This window comes from Thunnus albacares, chromosome 12 (assembly GCF_914725855.1).
Source record: "Thunnus albacares chromosome 12, fThuAlb1.1, whole genome shotgun sequence".
Classification (NCBI taxonomy): Eukaryota; Metazoa; Chordata; class Actinopteri; order Scombriformes; family Scombridae; genus Thunnus; species Thunnus albacares.
Genome location: NC_058117.1, coordinates 11,072,328 through 11,095,533, shown reverse-complemented (window position 1 = coordinate 11,095,533; position 23,206 = coordinate 11,072,328). Strand labels below are relative to the sequence as shown.

The 23,206-nt window shown below is 38.8% G+C and overlaps 1 protein-coding gene across 1 annotated transcript; it reads left to right on the top strand.

The window, feature by feature from the left end:
* The first annotated feature begins 2,942 nt into the window (after positions 1-2,942).
* LOC122994705 lies at positions 2,943-23,151 on the top strand. Its single transcript, XM_044369524.1, has 15 exons — positions 2,943-3,203; positions 4,272-5,486; positions 8,525-8,733; positions 8,858-9,029; positions 9,181-9,231; positions 9,522-9,627; positions 11,819-11,835; positions 12,931-13,473; positions 14,752-14,955; positions 15,025-15,186; positions 19,432-19,586; positions 19,948-20,205; positions 20,965-21,136; positions 21,441-21,482; positions 22,565-23,151. The coding sequence occupies exons 2-15, from the start codon at positions 4,347-4,349 to the stop codon at positions 22,664-22,666; spliced, it is 3,333 nt and encodes a 1,110-aa protein (XP_044225459.1). The 5' UTR covers positions 2,943-3,203; positions 4,272-4,346; the 3' UTR covers positions 22,667-23,151.
* The last annotated feature ends 55 nt before the right edge of the window (positions 23,152-23,206 follow it).

Below are 23,206 nucleotides of genomic sequence, written 5' to 3'. Positions count from 1 at the left end.
AGCCCTCAGTGCAAAAAGACAAGAGAGGAAGCAGGTTGCAGAGTACTGAAGATGAACCTCAGACTACTGGGGAAGGACAGGGGGAGGAATCAGCTTGCAGGGTGTTGAGGATCATCCCAGAGTGAGAAAAAGGTCCTTCAGGGACAGCTTGCGGCAGGCACGGGAAGTCATTTATTGAATTTATTACAGGCCCACTTTTCTCCCTGTCTGCCCTGGGAGCTAATAGCTAGCAGCTGCATAATGCTTAATGCCCTCCCTATCACTTTCAGCTAACATGATTTGGCATACACTTGGGGAAATCAGAGAGAATAGGAATATTGATCTTGGTTTTTGGCCTTTTTTTAGTGTACGATGCTGTAGTGGCGGAGAGTAGGTGTGAAGGGCCTTCTCATTCCACCGAATGGTTTTTTTGAGTGTCATTTAGTTCAGCATCCATCGTTTCTCTCTCTTTCTATCTTTCGATCTCTATCTATCTATCCGTATCTCTTTTTCTGTTTCTCATTTCTCTTCTCTGAGAGATCCGAGGCAGAATGAACTGATACAAATGAGGTTGTCTGTTGGAGGCTGCCGTAGCTTCCCTGCTTCATTTAGCTGTGAAGGAAGAAAAGAGCCTTTTTTTCTGAGCCCTAAAGCCATGTGTCAGGACATGAAGCATGGACGTGTAAATATCTACAGTGTATATGTGCATGTGTACACTAGGACACACACACACACACACACATACACACACAGAATATATACATGTGGACGCTAATGTGTCCTCCACTTGACAGAATCATTTCAGCCAAGGCTAGAAATTCAGATCTATGATCACATCTCACATCAAGTGCTGTTTTTTTTATCAGTTATATCCATCTACTAATACTAGTGTTCAACACTCATCACTGTCTCATCTATAATAATATATATTCCATATAATGCATGATCATCCTGTGCATCAACATTTATTGAGGCACTCCAAGTCAGATAATTGATTGATATACGAATGTCACCTTTGAAGGAGATTTCTCATCATAACCCAACTCACAAGGTTAAGAAGAAACAGAGAACATTATGAAGGCTTGAAGAAATGCATGGGGGTCAAAGAAAAAACTGCATTAATAGACATTCTGGGAAATATCTGTATTAATTTTACCACTGAGTGTTAGATGATAAGATTGATACCACTTTGATGTTTGCACAGTAAATATGAAGCTGTGACCAAGAGATGTTAGCTTAGCTTAGCACAAAGACTGGAAACAGAGGGAAACAGCTAGCCTTGCTCTGTCTGAATGTATCTGCCTACCAGCACAACTACATCTTACCAATGTATTTGTGAATTAGTGACCACGGCCAAGAAAGCAAACAAGCATATTTTCCACTGTTTCTTCAATATTTGCATTACTCACACATGCTTTTTCATATCTATCTCATATAGTTATATATATTATATAATAAACAGCATCATTTCATCTGTGTGAATTTTATTTCAAAACATACATTTCACAGTAATTTAAATGTTTGATTCATAATTTATTTCAAATATTCAACATACTTATGTTACACAGAAGAACAAGATATTTATGTATGCTCTTTTATGTAACTATTTTACATGTTAGTCCTCTATTTTATATATAATCCATACCCTTCTCTCCACATGATTTTTGCATTGTTCTGCATATTATTTGCGGCTGAGTAGGCACCTGCGTCAGGAGTAGAGGACATGCAAGGCAGCACCAGATGAGGTAGCCCCGGGCCAAGGCCACTGGTGGGACTCACTACTCACTTGAGAGAGTGGGTTGCATTATGTGTTTACTGTACTGTATTGGCTTATGAGTACTGCAGAGTGTGTGTGTGGGGGTGGAGAGGGGGGGGGTCACTACAGATGTCCTTGCCCCGAGCTTTCTCTACATGAAAATCAGTGCTGCTCTGGAAGAATCGCTGGCACAGAGTGACGTCACATTATACAGCAGGAATGATCCCCGGAGTCAAATATGGAGGGTTAAATCTGAATAGAAGCCATAGTGTCATTGCTAAAGGGAAGTGTTGCAGTAAGACAGACTGCAAACTGGGTTACGTTAAAAGTGCCTGCAGTTAGCTCCTTGGAAACATTATCTCAATGTATTTCATGAATTTAGCTACTATTCTTTACACATGGCTGAAGAAACATGTCCTAAAGACACTGGAACAATGATGTTAGCTGATGTTCACAAGGGACAGGTCAGGTATAAAAACATAAAATGCAACAGAGAGTCAGAGAGAGACAGTAAATGGGATAAAGAGGCAGACCACACTCAATAATATATATATATATATATATATATATATATATATATATATATATATATATAGAAAGAGAGAGAGAGAGAAGGAGAGAGAGAGAGAGAGAGAGAGAGAGAGAGAGAGAGAGAGAGAGGTGGCAATGATGTGCAGGAGAAGCACAGGAGCTTGCTGCCCTCTAGTGCCAAACACTTTAGCTCCTCCTGTGAGTACAACACAATATGACACAGTTGAGATGAAAATGAATTATTCATAAATGACGGGATGATAAAGCAGTATTTCACAGATCTTAGATATGAGATGTAATTGATACCGTAGGACTGATATCAAACATGCTTGTCTCAAAAAAATGAGTGTAATCTCCTGGACAAGCTACTGCTGTTGATAGTCTCAAATGATATCCATAATACTTTAAGTACTACTAGACAAATGGGCTTGTATATGTATCCAGAACTTCATGGAAAGCAGTACTGTGAATGATCCTGAGGAAATAAAGTAACTTGAATTGAATTGTATGAACTCTAAGCAGCCTAAACAGCTGTCCAGGCCCTATCAAAGCACTTGTGGTGAGTTATTTGGATTTCATTTCAGGGTAGCTCACACCTCCTCTCCTCTGTTTTTAAATATCAACAGCTAGCCTCTCTTTCTCTCACAGTCAGATTAACCTAGTAGTGCCAGTCACCACCTCCAGCACAGGGGCAGTTCAAGTTTAATGTTTAAGCTTTAACTCCCCCTTTCAGCTCTCCACACTCATTGGCCAATCACCCTGTGTGTGTGCGGAACTGAGCGTCTAACACCAGCAGTGAGTCACCTGAGAGACTGACTAGCTGAGTAGGCCTGGTGGACAGGGAGGCCATTTCACAGTAGCTATCAGTTCCTGTTTCCTTATAAAGAAGCTAAACACCTGCATGACCAGACTAAAGTGAGAAGTAGAGGCCAAGCAGGTAAGGAAAGGTGGTGGTTTTCAGATAGTTTTCATTTTTCTCAACAACAAATGTGCTCTGTGTTGTTAATGTGTTTCCACTTTGGGGTGCTGTGACAGTTTCATGACTGTTGCTGTGTATTAAGAGCTTGTGCGGCAGCGTACTGTGAGTCACAGCTCAGCTTAAAGTCCTCTGTTATTAGTTGAGCCTGAGCAGCGCTGTAGCCTGGGATCTTACAGTGGAGCTCCATGTTGTGTCCTCTGTTTGAGTTGTTCTACTGTGTTTCTAATACTGATCTACACAATATGATGATGATGATTTTAGCCCCTGTGATACAAATAACATATATTTTACATCACAGTTGAGTATTTTGCGAATACTGTTATCAGTTGTTTTCCATTCAATCATTCAATATAAAATCTTTTTTTTTTTTAAATCAAAGTCACTTTTTTTATTGTTGTGACTGCATTACCATGTAATGATAATGTAAGATTTACAAAAAAGTAATGTCTTTATGTTTATTGTGATGGATTATAAACTCAAACCAGTTTAAGTTGCTCTAAGTGGCAAAGAAAAACTCCCTCTTAAAAGGAAGTACTGTGTAGATAGATAAGCAACTGTTTGCTAACAGGTTTACAACTTAAAAGGTGATAATATGTCAGTGTTGTGTTTGCAGGTTGTTTCTGCTTTTCTCCAATGGTAGAAAATTCACGTCAATCAGATTATATGATTATACACTGCCCTGCATTCAAAAATGTCAGTACAAATGTGAAGTATACATGCGAACGAGAAACACTGGAAGAGTCTTTTAAGATTAATATGACTGCTACCATTATTTCATGCTGTCTTTATCTTAGAGAATGAAAAAAATCTGGGTATCACAATTATATCTCAGTTCTTTTTGTCAATACAACTTACACATTTATGAAATCTGATATAAAGTTCAAAATTCATAAATCTGACTCTTGCACAGACTTATTTTGTTGTGATTCAGGAGTGTTAATCATAGATTTCAAAGCATGGTACATTTATACTGTATGCTTGCATGAATAAATACACAAAACTAATAATTTATCTTTGCCCACACAGTTTCTCCTTCTTCATGTCTCATGAAGATTCTGTGATTGCTCCTTTTTCAATGAATCACCAAAATCAGCCCGCAGCATGAAAGGCTGGAGCAGGAAATTCACAAGGCAAGAGCCAGAGAGTGTGGTCGGGTCCTCCTCTAGCAAGAGGAACTCCATTAGTGATCCACCAGTGCCTGTGTGGGTTACTCACACACCCACACCAGATAATATCAAGGATGATAGTGACACTTACTCCACAGGCCGCACATCCAGCACTCCACCTTACGCAGAGAAGGAGGATGATGACAAAAAAGGGAGCATGAAGGACAGGCTGAAATCCCTCATCCCACATTCTTGGGGGGGCATTGTCCATAAATGGTCAAGGAAAAGTGACAGTGTAAATGACTCTGAAGCCAGTACCAGCAGGATCCAGATCCTTCCCAATGGGACCAGGGTGAGCCCTCCTGTGAGTCCACTGGTGGAGCGCAGGAACTGGGATGAATCACTGGATGACTCCAGCCAGAACTTTAAGCCTTTGTTAAGGGAGAGCCCCACTGATGATCTGTTTCATCAGGGCCCACGAGAGGAATCTCTGCTGACTAGCATCCACCCTGCAGAGTACTACGCTGAGAAGTTGGAGGTCTACAACCAGAAGTACTCTTACTTGAAATCGTGGCCTGGCCTGCTCAGACTTCTTGCTGGACTTGAGCTCCTATTTGGGGGGATGGTCATTGCTTGTGTCATTGCCTACGTCCAGAAAGATAGTGAGTGGTCCAACGCCTACGGCCTCTATAATGGTGTATATAACAACGGGCAAGGTCTGTCTGGGTACAGCTACAGAGGTCCTATGACTCCCTTCATTCTGGCTGTAGCTGGAGTCTCCTGGATCATAACACTGATTCTCTTGGTGATGGGAATGACTATGTATTATCGTACCATCCTCCTCGACTCCGCCTGGTGGCCTCTCACAGAGGCCTTCATCAACGTAGCGCTGTTCCTGTTCTACATGGCAGCAGGAATTGTGTACCTGAATGACTTGAACCGCGGGGGGCTGTGCTACATGACTATAGGTATCAACCCCATCATGGCCAATCTCTGTCGAGTTGACGGGGGCCAGATGGCGGGAACTGCTTTCATCTTCATCAACATGGCAATATATCTGGGAAGTTTCCTGGTATGTCTGAAGATGTGGAGGCATGAGGCAGCACGCCGGGAGAGGGAATACTTTGAAAACAAGGTACAGTTCACTTCTGTGGAAATTTTAGATGAAAGACAAGCTCATTACTTCTAAATTCAAAGTGTGAGGGAAATAATCTTAAAAAAATATAAAAATGCTTATGCCTCTTATTGAAGACCTGCATTTAGTTGTATATGGGAGCTGCTCCGAATAAATACAGTTTTGGAGGTTTTTAAGGCAAGGCAAGTTTATTTGTATAGCACATTTCAACAACAAGGCAATTCAAAGTGCTTTACATAAAACATAAAAGGCATCAAGACAGAATGTAAAACCAACACAAGGCAATATAAAAAGACATTTAAATACAATTAAAAAGTCTTAAATAAGTAAAAATAAGCTAAAATAGAATACACAGAAAAGACAGATAAAACAGGAGAGTAGAAGTTACAGTGCAGTGTAAGATATTAATAAAAAGCCTCAGATTTGATTTGATAAAAGGCAGCAGCAAGCAGAAAAGTCTTCAGCCTTGATTAAAAAGAACTGAGAGTTGCAGTAGACCTGCAGTTTTCTGGGAATTTGTTCCAGATATGAGGAGCATAAAAACTGAACGCTGCTTCTCCATGTTTAGTTTAGACTCTGGGGACAGAAAGCAGACTTGTCCCAGACGATCTGAGAGGTCTAGAGGGTTCATAACGTAGCAGATCGGAAATGTATTTTGGCCCTAAACCATTCAGTGCTTTACAAACCAACAGTAGGCTTTTAAATTCAATTCTTTGACAGACAGAAAGCCAGTGTAGTCAGATCTGACAACTAAAGTGATGTGAGCCACTTTCCTGGTCTTAGTGGGGACTCAAGCAGTAGCATTCTGAATCAACTGCAGCTGTCTGATTGATTTTTTATGGAGACCTGTAAAGACACCGTTACAGTAGGCGAGGCTACTGAAGATAAATGCATTGACAAGTTTTTCCAAATCCTGCTTAGACATAAGTCCTTTAATCCTTGAATTATTCTTAAAGTGATAGTAGGTTGACTTTGTAATTGTTTGTAATTGTTGAAATTCAGGTCTGAGTGCATGACTACACTAAGATTTCTGGCTTGCGGTTTGTGGTTTTTAACACTATTGATTGAAGATGGGCACTAACTTTCAATCACTCTTCTTTGGCTCCAAAAACAATTACCTCAGTTTTATCTTTGTTTAATTGAAGAAAATTTTGGCACATCAGATAGTTGATTTGTTCAATGCACTTACTCAGTGCTTGTATTGGACCATAGTCTCCTGGTGATATGGTTATGTAAATTTGTATGCCATCTGTATAATTATGGTAACATATTTTGTTGTTTCCATACTCTGATCTAGTGGGAGCATGAAGATGTTAAACAGAAGTGGCCCCAGAATGGAGCTTTGGGGAACTCCACATGTCATTTTTGTCTGCTCAGATGTGTAATTATCTATAGACACAAAGTAGTCCCTGTCCTTTAAGTAGGATTCAAACCAGTTTAGTACTGTGCCAGAAAGTCCCAGTTGAGAGTAGTAGAAAAGTTTTCCAGTTGGCCTAGTGATATGTTGTGGTCGACCGTGTTGAAGAATCACAAGAATATGTGTGGTTAAAATAGAATGCAACATATAGAAAACAGTGCAATGTTCTCCTTTAAAGTGTTCACTGTCACTGGTTTTGGACAGTGCAGTCAGCTTCTGAAGATTTAACCCATGCTTTTTCCCCTTTACTCTGTCTCTGTTGCTCTATCACACACACAGGTCTTAGGTCACATTATGTGTGAGAAATAGGAAATGTCTAAATGTATATTTGTCAAGTTAAGAGTTATTTTAAGTAGACATGTTATATCAAACACCACATTTATAGTAGGAGAGAGTAAGCAATACTTTTACCGACTGCAAACCAGCCAACAACAGGCCCAAAGCAGCAGGGCAGAGCAAATCCAATTTATTTTAAAGTCAGTCAAGACAATCTGCAGTGAGCGTGCTCTTTTTTGGAATTGATATGTCAGCTTTTTTCTGCTGGCCAATGCCATGGCAAACAACCAGGATTCTTTCTAAAGCTGTAAATCACTGTTTTTTCATACCTTTATTGACCATGCAGCCCTCTTGGTAGAAATGTGCCTGAAGTAGATAAGTTAAAGGTGAAGTAGACTGAATTGTTCTGCTACTATGCGTTTGATGCTTTTTCTCAATGAGGAACATATTGTACCTGTTACAATATATCCAATATATACAATGTGTCCCACTGGTGTGGCAGCAGATACATGTGTCCCATGGCATGCTGGGTAACCCAGTTAGTTCAGTGTCTTTAGTATCCACACTGCACATGTTTATTTTTGATTTGACAGCACACTACTATGAGCAAATAACTCCTGATAGCTGATAATGGTATACTAACATCAACACTGTTATGTTACAGCCATGTGACTTAAATCCTAATAATGGACTCGCCATTGGCATCTGATATGATTTAATTAGCACAATACACCAGATTAGTAATTCAGTAAATATCCAATTCAATATTTTAAAGCATTAGATTAGACTGACAAGAAGTGGTGTCTGCTATCATTGGCACAGACACATAAGTCAATTTCTCTCCATGTTAATTCATACAGATGACTCAGATATACAAGCAATACATCTGCATGCTCAATACAATATAGTGATATGTGCAAATAAAACAGACACAATGTTGTTGATATGTACCAAGAACTTGATTGTTCCCTTCAACAGCTATCAAGCTTATTACTATTTGCAAATGGAGAACATGGAGTGCAGCATCACAGCCACCATGGGTGAGAAACAGCATGGTCAGCTAATATATTATGTCAAATAAGAGAGGCTGAGAGGCCAGGAGTGAACATAATAATTTCATCTCCCAGCTGAGGGAATGCAGCTTCACAGGATTAGCTTGTCAAAGCAAAAGAATGGGCCAGTATTTTTCCCCTCTAGCTGTGCTTTTTTTGTATTTCTCTGACATTTTGCTTAACCTAAATTTTCCCCCTCTGCCTCTTAAAAAGCTCGTTGTAATGATGACACAGGCCTGCACACACTGTGTGGTTCATGTTTTCTGAATGATACTCTTAACTTTCACCTTTAGCCTCAAGAAGAGCATCATCACTACATCCCACTCGCCCCCCAAAGAACAAAACGCATATCATTCAAGGATGAAACAGATAGGTCTCTGAGTAAAGATCACATCAATCAGCATGCACCAGTCTCTGAGGTCCATAAGCATCCAGTCAGTCTGAACAGAACCACAGCGCCTGAATACATCCCCAAAGTACACATCATCGCAGACTACATCATGTGAGTAAACTTTTCAAGTATAGATGTTAAGATATTCTTTCTTAATCTGACACCTCACAAAAAGAAGAATCAGTTCATACATGTCATGCCACTTCTCAGTCTTCCCTAAAATCCTTTCCTGTAGGAAGTATCCGGAGATCAGCTGCGTGGAAGAAAGGGAAAAGTACAAAGCTGTTTTCAATGACCAGTATCAGGAGTACAAGGACCTTCACAGAGACATCAGCACCACCCTCAATAAATTCAGAGAGCTGGATGATATGATGGCTCGACTCCTCAAAGATGGAAAAAGCCAGCAGGTGAACTGATATACTATACCAGGATTTAATATGAGGTCAAAAGGTCATGATTGGACCTCTTAATTGTACAGAGAAATTAAAAATCTCCATTCCTACATTGAGTTTGAGTGTTTTATGTCATGTGCAAACCATTTGATTATCATTTCTTTAGGATCGGCAGAGGATTCAAAACATTCTGAAGAAGTATCAGCAGAAAAAGAGTGTAAGTGATGGAGTCCCGACGCTTTGTCTGTTCACTCTGAAACAATTAAAAAATCATTCTTAAATTTTAACCCAGAGATGTGTTAGAAATGCTACTGTTGTGTAAACATCCAGGTAATATTTGCTTTTTTCAATAATGCTGTCCACTGATGCAAATAATATAACTCTGGAAATTCTCATTTAACACAGCTGCATTATATAAACAAATCAGGCAACAGCTATCAGAAGAAAAAGAAAATAAATTAATAATCAATAAATTATTCTGTGTGTTGGTGTGTGTGTGTTTTACAGGAGCCTGCATTCCTAGAGAAAAAGGAACGTTGTGACTATTTGAAAGCCAAATTAAGCCACATAAAAAACAGAATCCGCACTTTTGACGAGGAAACCATGGCAAATGGTCGGACATGAAGAATACCAGAGAGAGAATATCTGCAGACATCATGACAAGACAAAACAAATAACATATTTTTTGAAATCTGTGCTTTGTCTCTTATTTGTGAAATGTTGCATCAGTATATTGAATGCATTGGGACTATTGTGTTTTAAGTGAAAAGCATATTTTTCTGAGATAGACACATGGATTACGGACATTTTTTATGGGTATCAACATAAGGTTAGAGTTAACATGAAACCTTGTGTATGACATAATAATAACACCTGTGCTACAGCATCATAATGGATACATGATACACTCCATCATGACATACAGTTTTCATTGTATGTCATGATGCATTTTCTTGTTATATTCATGTAATTTGTGTCAATGATGGGAAATAACATGCCGATTTAATGTTTATTTTCAAATTCAAGTCCTGCCAATTATTGCAGTTTTTACAAAATGTACTGTATATGAAAATTTGTTTGATAAAGTTTTTTGTTTGTTTTTTGATTTTTTTTTCTGTATGCTGTTTGTTATTTGCACTACCATTTCATATTGTCTTTACAACTTATTTTTGGTTCTGCGTTGGCAGCTTCAAGACTAATGTAGGCTACTTGGTTTGGTTCTCACCACCTAACTGTTAACTGATCATTAGGTAATCAATGTCTTTTATGTTTTTTTATTGTCTTTTCGTTTTGTGATTTTCTGTATAAGCACCAAAGAAAAATATCTGTATTATAATTGTTGTTGTTGAAGAATCAAGTGAGTATTGAAAGCTGTGAATCTCAGCACCCTGTGAAGTGTTTTGAGTTGTTAGTGTTAATCAAACACTCAGTAAGCACACAGTACACATCTTTTTTACACCTTTGACTTATTATACTGATATTTAGCTTACTAAAAAACACCAGAAAGCAATTTGGGTAATAGAAAAACACCAAAGTTGTGTTTTAATCACTGTTTAGGTTTGACTGTTGGACACTGTGTCAGTCGTCTAGGTGTACATTTTAGACAGCAGCTATCATCCAAAGGACTATATCCAAAACATATAACATGACAATTGATTATTTCACCAAACTACAAAATTTAAAACAAATCTATTATTACTTCCCTTGAAACAATTGTAACTGAATGCACATTGCGTAAATTGAAATCCCTTAAAATGGAGTTGTCACTTTGTTGCTTTGTCTGATTAGTATAAAACATCTTAGCGATGACATACTGTAATAACCATCCATCTCGTTTATCATATGGAACCAAATGCTATTAGATGAAACTCCCACACTTCTGCTGAGTTTTACTGCATCCACTCAGCTATAAAAACACCATATATGCCTACATTATCATCAGTGCCTAACCTACAGTTTCATAACAACATCAGAGTGTATCGAGCTATGATTACATTGTTTTTCTCCTCTTTTTTATTCTGTTGCGTCAAAGGAGACAGCAGCATTTCTGGTCATTTGGACCTTTTAGTGCAGCAGTACAAAGACAGTGATGTTTGCTGCAGACTATTGGCTGGTGAAAAGTAATCTAGACACATGTATACTACAGTAGAGATAGTAAAGCCACAGTTATTGCCTACTTTTCAATCACTAAACCAGAAGTATTCTGGGTGTTGGTTCACTGCATGTTGGACTATAAAGATACAGTGGGTGGCTGCTTTCAGTATCACACTGACACTATAAAACATTAGTTTGCACTTCAGTATGTGTGGGGTAAGTTTTTCACTGTATAACCACTTAGGACAACAGCTGGCTACATAACAATGACTATTAAATGTACTACTACCAATTACTACTATAATAATAATGTTATTATTGGTAGTAGTTTAAAAAAAAAAATCATATATGGTACATATTTACTATATACTCCAAATATGTGGGTCATTAGTAAAATATCCAAAAAACATCCATACACTTTCTAAAAGGCACAGGGTTTTACATGAACTGGACTGGGGCTGATGGAGAATAATTTAAACTGAATCTAGCTGCAGCCTGTGAACTATGAGACATCATGTGAGAACAGGAGGTCAGTATGAGGTGAAATGTGCACCTGCTGAGACACTGAGTCGCTGCGGGCCCACGGTGAGTCAGGAGACTCCGCATGCTTCTTTCCCGTTTTTTTTTTTAGAAGAGAAGGTATCAGCCATGGAAAATGACGAAGTTTACGATCGTCAAAGAGCTTTAAAGCGGACATTACGCTTCTAGAGAGCAGACGAGTGTGAATGTGGACGGGTGCAAAGTTGAACAACGCTTTTTAGTATCTGGGTAAGTTGTGTAATGCCAATACTCTACTTTCATTGTTACTGTTGTTTGAAGGTTTAAATAAATAGCTCCTATTATATTTGTTCAATGATCTAAAAAAAGTTAAATTTGACTTTGAAGGATTTGAAAATGATCACTTTTAAATAAAGGTGTCAGATCTTTCACTTAAAATGGAAAGTGGACAGAGGGTAAATATGACAGTGTGTTTTGATGTGCTGTATAACAGAATGGATGAGTTTGTTTCGTTCATGTGTTGAGGTACTTGCGCCTCCTTAAGAGGACAGACAGGGGGGTTACAGTTTACATTGAAAAAAAAAACTGTGAAACTTTTACTTTTGCTGTTCTCTTTTTTTGTACAATTTTGTAAAGTTAAATAAGCTACAATATGCAATTAATCAAAAACAAAACAAAACAAAAAAACCCCAAACAGTTCTGCCACGCCTGACTGGGCTTATTTTGTAGCTCTCTCTCTCTCAGTGGGGCTGACTCCCAGCAGGTGCACAGGTAACATACTGTAGATGCAGCACAGGGAAGGAACACCTCTGTGTGGCTCTCCCTGCAGTAAACACCACGCATGGCTGCCCCAGCTCGCCTCTTATCTGCTGTCTGTCTGAATTATTGAAGCCTGTTGGGTTGAGTTCCATTGGAGTGATGAAGTGTAGATCAGCAATACCGGAGACAGGGTTCAGGGATGGGCTGAGGTGAATGAAGGGCAGAGAGGTGCATGCTGTGCAGCAGACAATGCTGAAAACATTTAGTTACATCAAATTAACAGAAGCGCTGAAAGGACTGAGAAACAAAGCATTTGTAATAAAATTATTTTATTTTTTGTATTCATAATTTTCATTTAAAGTCATTTTCTTATCAAGGAATCACTTTAAAGTACTTATCACTGTTAAATGCTTTTAAATGTTAGTTTATAGTGGCACTGTGACATGTATAAACTATGTGAAGCTATGTAACAAGAATACTCCTTTTACCATGAATTAATTTCATCATATTTTCTCCCCCTTCCTCCAGGTGAAACAGCAGGAATATCTACTAAACCATGTATGAGCCTCGGTACTATGATAGCCCCCCTGTGTACAGCCCGCCTTACAGCACCGCCTCCCACAGCTTCTATCCCCCGAGGAGCGTCCACACTCCCCAGAGCCAAAATGTTCCCCCCACCTACAATCTCCCACCAGACTCCTACTACATGGAGGGGAAACCTCAACACTTCTACCGCTGGTTTTCTCCCCCTGGTTTCGTCAAAACCTTCCAGGGAGCTACAGTGCTCATGTGTTTCCTCATCTTCGCCTTTGTGGCATCAACCTTGGTGTGGGACATGAATGGATTTGGGTATGGGGGCTACGGTGTTGGGGCCACAGGGAGTGGTGTTTCAGGGACAGGGTCAGGATACTATGGAGGCAGTTATGGCTACAGCGGCTCCTACATGACACCACATTCTGCCAAGTCGGCGATGATCTCCATGGCGGCCATCAACTTCCTGGTTTCACTAGGGTTCCTGGTGGGGAGTTTCTCACGATCGGGGGTCATGAGGGGATGCAGGTTCTACCTCACTGTGTTCATCAGTGATATCATCTTAGCTGTCCTTCAGGTGAGTCTACCTCAGACTAATGATTTAGTCCACTTCCCAGACTGGCTCACAGGACAACATGTTTCAGTTATCTGTGGTTTATACATGCAGGTGGAGATTCTAATAGTGATGTTGTAGTAAGAGGAAGAGGCCATGGGTGTTTCCAGCTCACAAAGTGTTGCACTTCTTATTCAAAAGCATGTCTTGTAGCCATGTTGCATTCTGGTCTATTGATTCAATCTCTGCCCCTTCTGACACTCACTTCTCTTTGTTGCTACCATTGAATAATTTGTTTCCCTTCTTATGAGTGTGCAAAATTATGAGTTAAAAAGGAAATTCTTGATCCTGACAAATGTATATCAAAGTCACAAAGCTGTTAGGAGTCACCCATATGGACCAGCAAGCACAAAACTATGACCTGACAGAGGCTAAAAGCTGGCTCATTAGCTGCTAAACGCTCCACTATGTTCACCAGCTAGTTGCTAATAGTCGCCTCACTGCTGTTTGGTGATGGGAAGGTAGTATGCAGTGGGTTTTAGGAACTTTTTTTCGCTAGAAACATCTGCTTGCTGCAACCAAAAACAACAAGAGAGCAGAGAAAGTGAGTTGAGTGATAATTCTCTGTGGGTTCATCGCTATGAGTGACATCTTTCAAATTTGAGATAGGCCTAGTCATTTGATCAATTGTTAATACAAAAATATGGATTATAGTCACTTTAAGCTTGATCCATTACTATCTAATGTCTACCCCAACATCCTGTTTTAAAAGAAAAGTAAGTACATCACAATAAGGAAGTTATGATACCATTTCATGTGACCAGACATTATACAAAATAATCTGGGCAGAAAAATGTTAAAACAACCAGTTCAGAGGGGATATGAAATATTGTTACAATTTCATACCCCCTCTTTAAATGAATTGGCAACTATTTTGATAATTGTGTCATTTTTTTAAGCAAAAATGCCAAATATTTTCAGCTCCTGAAATGTGATGATTTAGTGTTTTTCTTTGTTATACATGACAGTGAAGTGAATATCTTTTGGTTGTTGGCTGTTGGTTGCCAACTATTTCACTATTTTTTTGTTTTTCACTATTTCATGGACAAAATGATTAATTGGAAAAATAATCAGCAAGTTAATCAATAATGAAAATAATCGTTAGTTGCAGCCCCAGTGACATATGTCATGAAAGTGCTTGTTGTGTTTTCTAAAATGTTGCACTGGCAGCACTTTTCAAACATAATATATAATGGCATTTAAATCACAATTGTGATTGATCCTGACTTTCTATCTTTCTAGGGCATCATCGACATCATCTTCGTGATCGGGGTGAACCCGATGTCTCAGAGCTCACAGAGCATGCTGTACAACCCCATGCTGATGATGTGCCAGAACATCCAGGGCAGCCCCAGTCTCAGTGGCAGCGTGGGGGCCGGTTTTCCCGGGGGGTTCCCCATGTACAATCAATACCTGCACCACTACTGCTACATGGACCCCGAGGAGGTTAGTTGAAGTGTCCTATTTTATTCTATTCTCTTCTATTCGGTTTTATAATTTACTCTCTTTCCTCAGGCGGTAGCATTAGTGTTGGGTCTGATGGTGGTATTGTCCCTGTCCCTGTCTGCTTACTACGCCTACAAGACCCGCAGCAAGATTTGGCGCCACGGCAAAGCTAACATCTACTGGGATGAGCCGCTGGTCAGGCAGTCGGAGGGGCAGGATGTACAAGACTGGGTGAGGAAAGTCTCAGCCTCCTTTATTATTTATTTCTTCATGGTATGGTAGAAAAGGATGAAAAGACTTTGAAGCCATGTGGTTTATATTTATTTCTAGTTTTTCTCCAGCTTCTTCTCTCCAAAGAAACAAAATCCTGAGTGACTTCACTGCTTGCAATCTCATGTTTATTCTTTTCAAGTTACCAGTCAGCATGGTCATGATTCTTTTTTCTTGCAAGTGACCAATAGGTTTCACAAGCTCCCATTATGCTGTTGTTGACTCAGAGAATATTGGTCTTTATCTTTGGCACACCCAAGTTTCACTCTGACTAATCATTAACCAGCCTAGTGATAACAGATGCAGAGAGACCCATAAAAATGGGTGACAAGCAACAGGGCACAATCTCTAGTGACAAGAAACAGGTCACGAGACTCTTTTATAGTAATTAACCTCATGGTTTAGAGCCAGGTTTCCAGTTTTAGATTGTTTGAACAGATACTATATGCACATTTCCTGTACACAGTCATAATCACACATGATGTAAATGACTCAGTGTGTCCCTGACTAAAAGGTATAGTTGTCTCTAAATTGAATATGCAATATTTGATAAATCCAGTATAGAAAGTAGGGTAGAAGTAGTGAACCATGCAGGTTCAAAACACACTGCACCATAAATTTCAACAAAGAAAGACATCTATAAACTTTCTATAGCAATGATCATTTTTCTTTGGTTATGTATTTATTCTTCATTTTTCATTAATAACATTCTCTGCATAATTAATCAAAGAAAATGTCAGAAAAGTACAGCATCCTCTTTAAAGCAAGGCTCTGAAGACTTTGTACCATTTATGCTAAAGCTGTAGTTGAAATTGTAAAAACATAAAGACTTGATCTTTACATTTGTGGTTTTTAGTGAAATATCTCAACTGCTTTAGGATAGATTGCAATGAAATTTGGTAGGCCTACACTCATTGAAGCCCCCCTCAGGATATAATCACTGAGGTGATTTCCTGACTTTTCATCTAGTGCCACCATCAGGTCAAAATCTTAATCAAGGTCCAAATACCTTAAAAAATGAATGACCCGCTTCAGCATCTGCTGTAAAGTCTTTGTCTTGTTTTTACAAACATCCAGTGGTCCTCACTGTGCATTGTTCATACATACAAGTACAAGAACATACAAGTCTTGATCTCACAAGAGACTCTTGCAACCATGTGAATAATGCATTTCCACTACAGTAAAATGACAACTTCAGTTGTTGTAGCAATGGATAGATGGATGTACAAAGTGTCTGACAGTGACTCTATAGACTGCAGTTCTCTTCCTGTCCTAGTCTAGACCATCAGTGCTCTAGCATTTAGCAGGTAGTCATGCTGCTGTAGAGCCCGGTGACTGCTGTGCTGTTTGTATTTCACAGCGGTAGCCTCATGTGGTATTTATCAGTGATTAATCTATTGGAGAAGCAATGTACTATGAATGTATTATGTCCACCATGCCTCATTATGGAAAGGGAAGAAACATATTCAATCAGTTTATCCAGTGAGGCCTTGGCCTACATACTGCCTATCATTGTAAAGTGCGTATGTAGTGAGTCGCTTCATCGAGATGCAGGCCCTATTCTGGGGCACTCTTGTATCGCAGTGAAGATGCTTGCCTTGCAGGGAGGCATATATAATGTATGTGGCATGTATAATGTATAAAAAGGGTTGAGTTGCCTCAGTGTTGCTGTGTGAATCCCCACAGAGAGTGGTGGCGCTAAATGATTCAGTCTGCGATGGGGCTGCTTCCCACTGCTGCAGATTGGACGCCTGGCATAGAAGTCATTTCCTCGTGTTTTGAGCCACATCTTGTGTTTTGAGCCACATTTTCATTGAACAGAACCGGAAAAGTGTAGTAATTGAGAGAAGATGCAATTATAATGCAGAATGTAGAATACTAAATCTCGAAAGGAAATACAGTATAAACTTGGAAAATTGAATGCCGCTTGCATACGGAAAGGGACAGCTTAATTAGTTTAATTAATTATTTACATGACCAATTCTCAAAAAGCCAGAGAACTAAGACTATAAAACACGATATGATGAAGTGTCAAGTGTGTAAATAAAGAGAAGAGAATAAATATCCTATAATGGTTTATGCAAAAATAGATATTTTGTGGTGATATGGATTTATTTTATATTGCGGAACTTAAAGTAGAAAAAAGTGCTGAAATTATTAATGAAATATAATTAAGATTGATAATTGATTCATCTTTTATCAAGCAAAAATACCAAACATTTGCATCCTCAAAAGTGAGGATTTGGGGTTTTTTGAATAATTTTATTTTACATCACTTATTTGCCCCCCTCCCCCATCCCCATTTCAAGCTCTCATGAATACACACCAAATCTGCATCATATTCCATAAGCATATAAAAGAGACCAAATGCTGCTTTTTACACATAAATAACTTATTTAAATTTAAGGAATTAAGTTGCATTGTTAACATCATCATCATCATCATCATCACTACCATCTTCAAAATTTCACTTCATAGATTTTTTAGAAGCAAAGTCATCAATGATGTCATCATAGGACAGCTGCTGGCCAATCTCATGATTGATACTGATTATGGCAAGACCGCTGAGGACGCTCGGTTATGTAACTCCTGCAACGCCAAACGACCACAGGGTAGTTAAATGAATATTGGACTAGCAGTCAGGGGGGCCCGACGCACATTCATAGTCTGCGTATAGCAAGAAACAGCCTTGTGAGTATGTCATAACTGTTTACCTTACCTTTCAACACAATTACTTGATAAATACAAAAATCTGCATTTAGAATTAGTTCGGCTACTAAAATATATCCATAAAATCAGTCTGTCACTCTCTGTCTATACAGCACATCCACTTCTCTTAGCTCTCTGGATTTTAAAAACTGTGTCAGTTTCACAAATGCTGGCTGGACTGAAAAGCACAGAAATTAATAGCACTTGAATTTCACAAAGCAGAGGCTGTCACAGCAGCGTATCGGATTCCCTGCAGTTTCTAGAAGTTTTTTCCTCATAGAGGATCATCCTCCGACTTGACATTCATGAGATCTATTTCACAGGCTGCTTTTCCCAGATCCTCATCCCGTGTGACAACACTCCAATCCAGATATAGGCCAAAGACTAGAGTTCATTAATGATGCATCATACAGTAAGACAATATATTACGTAAGACATAATGCAGTTTTAGTGTTTGATATCTTTCTTAATACTTGTAGGATGTCTGACCATGCATTTTTGTAATGCTTTTCACCTCTTTCTGTATCTGTACAGGATTTTAATATTTCTGTGTTGCACTGTAGGTGTTTAAATGTTCTGTTTGATAAGCACACTGTCCTGTTTTTTGTCTGAGAGTGAAGAAACCTGATGCTCTGCTGCATGTTTACCTGATAGTTGAGAAAGAAGGAACAGCTAAAATGTTTGTTCCACTGATTTCATTCTTGTCTAAGCCTTTCTCAGTGTTATCATGATGATTGAACACACATACACATGCACACACACACACTCCTTCGCTAACATGCATTTCATGTCAGACACAGTTGAGAAAATTGCTTTTGTGTGTTTCCTCCCAATTTATTGGTTCTGATAGTTGATTTAGGAGACAAACAGGAGAGGAAATAAAGGATTTGAGGTGAGACACTGATGATCCTGGAAACCCAGAGGAAGGGACTTTCTGCTCTCTGGGGTTGATGGATGTTAGAGCTGCTTTTCACTTTACTGCAGTGTGTCACATTGTAGCAAAGGCTACTGTGTGTGTGTGTGTGTGTGTGTGTGTATGTGTTTGTTCTTGTATCTGTCTGGCTACATGCATACATGTCTGGCAGTGCCACAGGCTCTCTCACTGGAGTGTTTTTGAGCACAGTGCGCTGAGCTGTGTAGAGGACTCTTCAGTTTTGCACTTTGCTGCTACAGTATGTGACAGATTTAGTGCAGTCTGAGCATCATAGCAATGCAAAGTTCTGTATGTTCTGTAAGTTCTCATGTACACTACTATGCTGTATGTTTTCCCTTGTAGAATAAATACAGATCACACAAACTTGTGTTTTCTGTTACCCTTGATTTTCTGTCTCCACACGAACAGAATCAAATTATTTGCACTTTGGTGGAACATTTTAAAATTCTAAATGCAGAAATTCATTGTAGTGTTTAGTGTTTTCAGCATTCTGCATCTGCATCGCACAGAAACCGCAAACATTAAATATTGAGATTCAGATTCCATTTTCCTGAATGTCTTAGGTGAACGATGTTGGAGAAGTGCGCAGCACCCAGCAGGCACCGACTGTTGTTATATCAGAGAGAGCAGCTCCTGACCTCAGGGCGGAGAACAGTGTGGTCTCCTACGGCAACAGAGCAGTCAGTATCCACAGAGAGGGAAAATATAACAGCAACAGGTGAGTGATGATTGGACCTGATGAGTTCATAAAGCAAGGACACGTATTCCTTTTTTGTTTTCTGTAGTTTTAGGCAGGAAAATGCTCAAATTAAATTAAGAGATGAAGAATGTCAATTTAAAGGTTGACTATCAGTACAGGTTGACTTTTCAGTCCAACTCAATTAAACTTCATTTATACAGCATTAAATGCCACCATGATCAATAAATACACACACAGTAGGAAAAGAAAAAAGAACACTGTTAATCACCAAACTAAATATAATCTCACACTTGACAAAACTAAATATGAATGTGGCTGTAGAATTTCAAGAACTTACACACAATCAAACACTTTGTGTCTGTGTCATTCTTTTTTAAAGTTTTCATGCTGAAAAGAGTAAGTGTGCCGCTGAGCCTCTGTACCAGAACAGCGGGGTCCCAATTTACTCCAGCAGCTCCTCAGATGAAGGTGACAACATCAGGGAACCTTCTCATCACGCTGAGAGGGACCGGAGGAAGGACAGAGAGCCTCGGCCTGCTGCTCAGGAGATGGTGGAGTCCCAGTATGAAACTGGTTACACCACCGGAGGAGACACTGGGAACGAGCTGGACCAGAAAGACACAGATTACCTCTTCAGGTAATCTGTGTAAAGATAAAGACATTAAGATAACATATAGACTTAATTTAATTGTGGAATGGAAATGCAAATTAAGTCTATTTTTCCTAAACTGTGTAATTAATAATTAACTAATTTCAAAGATGTTGACAGATGAGTTACTATGGACCATTATTTTAGTTACTGTAATGAAACTGGGACTTATTTTGAGACTTTTATTTCGATGAGTTTCACTGAAGAGCTGAAGAGTCTACATGCTGGTTCAGAGGTTTTTTGCCCCTTTAAAATACTGAGCATTGTTTTTATCATATTATTTTTTGTAGTAGTTGTAGTTTTAGGCAGGAAAAGGCTGAAATTTAAAGATGTTGAATGCCAGCATAAATGTTGACTATCAGCAGCTTGAAGCAAGCAAATCAGCATCAGTGTCATTTTTCAAAAATGTCTATTGGTTGAGCCTAAATTAAAATATCCCAGGCCAATCTGAGATTAAGCTTGACTTCCCTCTGACTTAACTTTCCCTAATCAATCACATATTTAATATGTCCAGCCCTGAAACAGACAGTATTCATATTATTTCAGAGGACAATGTTGTAACTCCACAAATACTGGCCACCAGTGTCCTCGAAAGGCACGATGTCCAACGGTTTAAATGTTTTTAACTTAATACTGGTAGAAAGACTGATGAAAAGCTAATTCCCCTCTGTATTTGTCACTGCTTAGTTTTAAATTAGTAATCATTTCATTCTTTCATATTCACTTCATATTAATATACCACTCCAGGCTGTACCCAGAGATAATTTCAGACCAGCAGCGCCGGCGGTACAAGAGGGAGTTTGACTCTGACCTGGCCCGTTATAAGAGTCTCTGTGCTGAGATGGATGACATCAGTGACCAGATGCACATGCTGAACCGAGAGTTGGACACGTTGGACGAGGGCTCCATGAAGTACCAGGTAGGGAATAAACAGGAGGGAAGACCGCTGAGTGGAAAAATTCAGGGCAGACTGCCATGAGAACATTATCATAACTGTGCCTTTAATTATACCCGCCAGTTTAGTCCATCCTCAGTGTCAACAACAGTCAGGAGGACAAAACCAATACAGTTTTCATCCAGTTTTATGTATGGGTCATTCAATTATTTAGTTTTCGTTGTTGTTTTTGTGATTAGGATTAAAATATACTTTCAGAATTTGCTTATATGGTTTATGACATAAAGTCAGCATAAGTCACAGAGAGAATTTGTGTTTCCATTCTCAGGGTGTGGCTGATGAGTATAACCGACTGAAAGACCTGAAAAAGGTGAGATAAATTAGATCTGTGGTATCATAATGTGACATTAAAGTAATAGATATGCATTTTGGGACAAAATACATAAGAATGAATTTGAGAATTTAATTTTAAGAGGCTGCTAAAAGATGATGCTAGAGAAAGTGAGAAGAACATATATTTATAAACAAAACACATATCTGATGGATATCTATGTCATATACTGAAAGAAGTTTTCTGAAGGACAGAAGCCACTTCAGAAAGTTGCCAATCTTACAAATCTTTTTTGCAGCACATAAAGTTTACAGCGATTAGAGGGGTATCATGTATGAGCCCAAATAATGTTACCATAAATCAGAGGGATAAATCATGGAATAATATAGAGTTAATAGACAAGACACATTGAACAAACATTGTTAATATGAAGCTACAGCCAGCAGCCAGTTAGCTTAGCTTTAAGAACAGGGGGAAACAGCTACCCTAGCTCTGGCCAAACATAACATTTCTTGGCTAGGTGCAGTGAATTCCTAGAGTCTCTGTGGGCACATAACCAACCATAAAACCACAATATGTAACTTTTACACTTCAGGTTTTGAACAGATTAAACTAATAAGAGTACCACTTTCTAGTAAGACACCCTTTACAAATTGTCTATAAGCATTCATTAATGGCTTTAAATCATTTGCTAATGCTTTAGAGATCATTTATAAGCCATTAATAAGAATGACTTTTGGGTTGCCAGGTTGTGGGAAAACACCCAGCATCACACTGTCTTTTTAGCTCATCAGGAAGAGCCCTCCAACAGTCTGTTTGGGTATTTATCTTCTAGAAAAGGACGGCAGAGCATCTGAAGCAAAAATCCATTTATAACCTTATTAACATTTGCAACTGCAGAATTGATGGATTACTATAAGAACCTTATAAATTGAGAAACCCATAAACAGTTATTAATGGTTTGCCAACATTTATAACTGTATCATTACCAAATAACATCACAAAGTCATGTCAATAACAAAACCTTTTATTAAAACTGAATGATGTAATTTTTGTAAGTTTTAATATGAGTGTGGATCATGTTAACTATATCTGCTTCTTTAAACTTGTCTTTCCTTTAGACCCCAGACTATCAAGCAAAGAAAAGACAGAGCAAAGAACTTCGGCAAAAACTTTTCCATATCAAACGTCTGGTGAAAAACTATGACCAAGGTCTCTGTTAGTGTGTCTCAATAATCCCTTGAAACAGCTGAGGATGATCGCTTACAGTGTTTGACCTGGCTAAGGAATCAAGTACTCACGCAGCATTCGGCTGCTTCGTGTGGGCTCCTGTTTCATTTTTTTCTACTTGGCTGTAAAACTGGTCATATCAATACAACCCTCGTGCTGGCCTCACAGTCACTGAACCTCCACTCTGTTTTTGACCTTAATGTTTACAACTCTTGTATTACTTTTGCAGCTGTCAGAATAGATTACCATCAGGGCTACTGACAGACTTTGCTCTGTGTGGTTGTGATATAAACTGCTTGACAAATGGCACTGAACTTGTTGTACATTGTGTGAAAATTTCGCCTTTTACTTCACATTGTCATGATTACTTCAATACATTTAATTTAATTTATGTTACAGTACATTTTAGTTTTGGAAACTAATGAATGTTGACTTTTATATGGAAATGATGTGTGGAATGAATGAAATTAGGGAAGGATGAGACAAAATAAAAAAAATATATATAATAAAATAAAATAATAAATAAAATAACT

What these genes read in the sequence shown, in the direction of transcription:
- LOC122994705 (XM_044369524.1), top strand. Translation starts at nt 4,347, where the DNA reads ATGAAAGGCTGGAGCAGGAAATTCACAAGGCAAGAGCCAGAGAGTGTG. An exon ending in AAGATGGAAAAAGCCAGCAG is followed by an intron (nt 9,030 to 9,180) that starts GTGAACTGATAT and finishes TCATTTCTTTAG; the next exon opens with GATCGGCAGAGGATTCAAAA. An exon ending in GGAAAATATAACAGCAACAG is followed by an intron (nt 19,587 to 19,947) that starts GTGAGTGATGAT and finishes TCTTTTTTAAAG; the next exon opens with TTTTCATGCTGAAAAGAGTA.